The sequence below is a fragment of the Chiloscyllium plagiosum genome, unplaced genomic scaffold (genome assembly GCF_037043375.1).
Source record: "Chiloscyllium plagiosum isolate Xiang-an unplaced genomic scaffold, Cpla_swu_hap1 HiC_scaffold_25, whole genome shotgun sequence".
Taxonomy (NCBI): domain Eukaryota; kingdom Metazoa; phylum Chordata; class Chondrichthyes; order Orectolobiformes; family Hemiscylliidae; genus Chiloscyllium; species Chiloscyllium plagiosum.
In genome coordinates this window covers 46,337,356-46,341,301 of record NW_028270163.1, presented here as the reverse complement: position 1 = coordinate 46,341,301, position 3,946 = coordinate 46,337,356, and the positions used below count along the sequence as shown (strand labels likewise).

At 40.3% G+C, this 3,946-nt stretch overlaps 1 protein-coding gene across 1 annotated transcript; it reads right to left on the bottom strand.

The window, feature by feature from the left end:
• Positions 1-1,343: 1,343 nt before the first annotated feature.
• Positions 1,344-3,059, bottom strand: socs3b (suppressor of cytokine signaling 3b). The gene is made up of 2 exons (XM_043714927.2): positions 2,728-3,059; positions 1,344-2,201 (listed from the first exon to the last, which is right to left on the bottom strand). The coding sequence occupies exon 2, from the start codon at positions 2,112-2,114 to the stop codon at positions 1,497-1,499; it is 618 nt and encodes a 205-aa protein (XP_043570862.1). The 5' UTR covers positions 2,115-2,201; positions 2,728-3,059; the 3' UTR covers positions 1,344-1,496.
• Between the last annotated feature and the right edge of the window lie 887 nt (positions 3,060-3,946).

Sequence of the window (3,946 nt, the reverse complement as noted above, 5' to 3'; positions counted from 1 at the left end):
AAGTGATTACTGGCACAAGCATAAATTGATTTCAAAAGAACACATTTCCATCAAGCCAGAATTGACTGATGTTGCTGCCCTAGATGAAGGGGATTACATTGCTGAAGGCTTGAGTGAACAGCTATTGATTTGAGTATAATCAACAACACAGTACCAATGATTGAAGCTTTCAGCTGCTTTTGGATAACTACCAGCTGTTACAAGCACTCCCTTCATGGTCAACCTAGCTGAGTTCATTGTAAGTTATAGCTTACATTACAAACTCAGCCTTTAAACACTTAGTACAACCATAAAAAGAGATTGCATAGAAGATTCTGCTTTATTGCTATAGGCTTTTAAAGCTATACTGAATGAAAGATTTGTAAATTGGACAGCATTTTAATGGAATCACATGCACAGTTCCAAATGCCATAGGGGTTATGATAATGGTGTTCGAGGGGCTCTACTAGAGTCCATTAAGTATTATATGCTAAATGCAGCTAAGTTTGGATACTTCTCTGTGAATTATCAATTTGTGTAGTTTTAAACTTATATTTTGAATACAAAAGAGGTACATAAATTGTTTGGAATCCAATTTAGTGCTTATCATTAAAATTATATACACTGAATACACATAATATTTTTGTCCCTTTCTAACCATGTAAGAGATCCTTCTTATTCATAGAAAGCACAATTAAATGTTTACACAAAAACTCTAGCCACTAGTTAAGCATTACAGGAAATAAATGTGTGAAAACAGAGGGGTGGTGCTTTGAATGGAAGTCAATAGTCTGTCTGTTTCAGAGAAACCTTTCCAGAAAATAGCAGCACTTGAAATTGTTCGAACAATGCACAGGATTAAACCTCTTCAAACATGGTGATGTTGGTTCTTGAGTATTTGCATCTGTCCACATACCAGTGTGGTTTAACTACAGTGTGGTCAAAACAGCTAGAAATGTGCAGTACTCTGAATATTCTAATGAAATGTTGCTACACTGGTGTGTTTAAATAGTTTAATATGCTAGCTACCTTCAGCCCCACAATCATATGGGATGCAAATACTATTCCATTGAGCTAAGAGTGATATAGAGCATGCCTTTTTCTGGTAGTCTGCTAAAGCAGTAATACCAAGTTGGTCCTTAAAAAAAATGGAACAGGACAACATTGGAGGCTGATTGAAAGCAGATTTGTGCTTTTTACATGATAGTGTTTGGAGGAACCTGACAAAGTAAAGGCAGTGATGGATATATACATTTGGAACTCCACTTTGTCTGACATATGTTTCAAACTATATGTTTCAAACACCATCTGGTTGAAAAGCTCCACCAGCAACAGATGACATATTTCAGAAACGAAGCATGCAATTTTGTTGTCATTAAAAATAGTGCATTTTATTATAAATTATTGAAACTTTTTTATAAATAAAAAATGAGTGCAAATGTTTCTGTTTCTTCAAGCTTAGTTATCCAGCCAAGAGGCTATGTGGTTCTTCGAAAGTTCATATGGCAATTTCAGGATTATACTGGAGCGTCATAATCCTTGAGGAACTGTCTGACAGGCACAGGCAAATCTTGAACTTTACCAGATACCTCCACATGTCCGTTTACAGTTTTTCTGCACAGGTGCTGCAGTGTTGAAACACTAGATGAGAGAGGTCTGGAGAGCACCAAAGGAATTTTGTCACCCCCAGAGTAAATGAAATAAACTCTCTTCACATTCCCTGAGTCTGTAGACTTTGAAGGCATATAATGGTGGATCAATTTTAACACACAGTCAAACTTAGGAACGGTTTGGGTGCTTTTAGGGTCCGTTTGCAGAAAAAATGAACAGTTCTCACACTGTATCCTCAGATTCTTGGTACCCGATTCCGTTTTAACACTAAGGGTAAAGAAATGCCTATTGTCTGAGCTGTCCCTTATGAGAAAAGTTCCAACTGGCTCGGGGCTGAGGAGGATGTTCGCCTCCCCCCCATTCATTGTACTCCAGTAAAAACCACTCTCTTTCAGTTTCCGCACAGTGTTCACAATTAAGTTGTACTCGTTTTTGGAAGAAAACGTCTTCAGTCGGTAAGAGAGTCTTTGTGCCGGGACATCGACAGGACGGCTCATCCCGTCAAACTTACTGTATGTTACCATTGCAGATACGTCCAAATATTGGAAGTTCAGGAAGAATTTGTAAACTTCTGCTAAAGCATAAGTGGCTTGTTGATAGGTTTCCCGCCTCTGTGAAAATAGAGAGAAAAAAATGCCAGTTAGTAACTGATACTAGAATGTGTATAACCATAACGTTTAACTAGGCAATGCTACAGCAGATGAATCTACTTTCAGTACACAGAGCGTGCTGTTTAACAAAAGATGGAAATGTTGGGCTCACTCAGCAGGATCTGAAGAACAAACGAACGAACTTTTTAGACTTTCACTCTCACAACAGTAGGAACGGTGGAAGTTGAAAGGTTTGTTTGTCTTGTTTCAGATGTTGTGTAAACCTGCTTAGAGTTCCCGGCACTGTTTTCATGTCCTTGCTAACATTCTCACTAACATGAAAAGACATGACCTTCTCAAAGCACATAATGCATGAAACTTCTCCCCCGTGTTTATTAAAAGTTCCCAACAAAAACTCCAGGGTAATTCTATTCTTGCTTTTTAAAAACCCACTAAACTACATTCGAAGATTCCCCATAAAGTTCCCAACTGCACGCGATGGGAAATAGTTCCAAAGCAAGACTAACAGGAAATCCAGGCAACTTACCTTCAACTGTAACTTCTTTTGTTCCTGTTCAAATCAACGCAGTAAAATCCTTCTTTAATAAAAAAAACTGAGGATTGAAGCTGTCTCAGGTCGGTAGTGGAGAGGACCCAAGGTAATTTTCTTTTCAGTCTCTGAGCCAGTGTGTGTGTGTGAACCACACAAATGCTTACGTCCAGAGGCACTCCGTCTGCTTGGCTCCTTTCAGATCAATGCCCTTTTAAATGTATTTCAAGAAGTCGATAAAGTTTGTGTGTGTGGGTCGATCAGACGGTTGCCAGACTTCTCTAGAACGGTGCTTATCACGATCTCTCTGATACCTTCTAACAGACTTGCTCTGGGAGCTTGCCTTTATATTGTGTTCAAGCTCCGCCCCTCGCGTTCCTGGAAATGCATTAGTTCTGGTAACAACGTGATTCAAAAAGAAAAAAATGGGCGATTTGCCAGAAAAGGGAAGTGTCTAAAGAATACGCTCCTTTACGGGCATTGATTTTGAACTAGTGCTGGGGGAGTCTGAATCAGTGTTTTCATTCTTAGAAGGTGAGAGGAACTGTTAGATTCCCCTCTCTAACCTGGGCTCACCCCCTCCTGCCTGTCACATGCTGCTAGCAATGACTTACAAACGTGGTATATTGTCCTCGATTCATAAAAGATTAAGCGGCCCAATGTTAGGCACCCTCTTCCAGTAATTTGCCTCTGTCAGAGCTCGCTTGTAATTTCATTCTCTCTTTCATTCACAATGTGTAATGCTTTCCTCCGTCTCCTTTTGCGATATTTTTGACTCTACCACTCACTCTCTGCGACTCTTGTTTCTCATTCTTAAAGTCTGCCCATTATCTTGCCTTCCCCCCCTCCCGGTTGTTTATTCGCGTAATGGATCAGTTATCCCGGAACTGCAGGCTCTGACCTTCAGTAAGAGTGGAATTTTGCTCTGAATAAGGAACTGATGAAACGGGGAGAAGAGAAATCCCTGGCATCTGCCCGGAATGCATCAGAAAGCAGAACGAATGGCCCTCCAGAGAAAGCCTCTCAAGTGGCTCAGCTCATCTTTTCTATTTTGGTGGGGCTGGATGAGTGTAACTAATTCTATGTAAATTGTCACGAAGCTGCTCTACTGCCACCTCTCGAGTCTTGTCACAAAGAACTGGTGGCGCCATCACTTGGTACAAGGCAACATTGCATCGCCCCTCTCCATTCAAAGTCCGGGAGAATTGCAACTTTA

What these genes read in the sequence shown, in the direction of transcription:
- socs3b (XM_043714927.2), bottom strand. Translation starts at nt 2,114, where the DNA reads ATGGTAACATACAGTAAGTTTGACGGGATGAGCCGTCCTGTCGATGTC.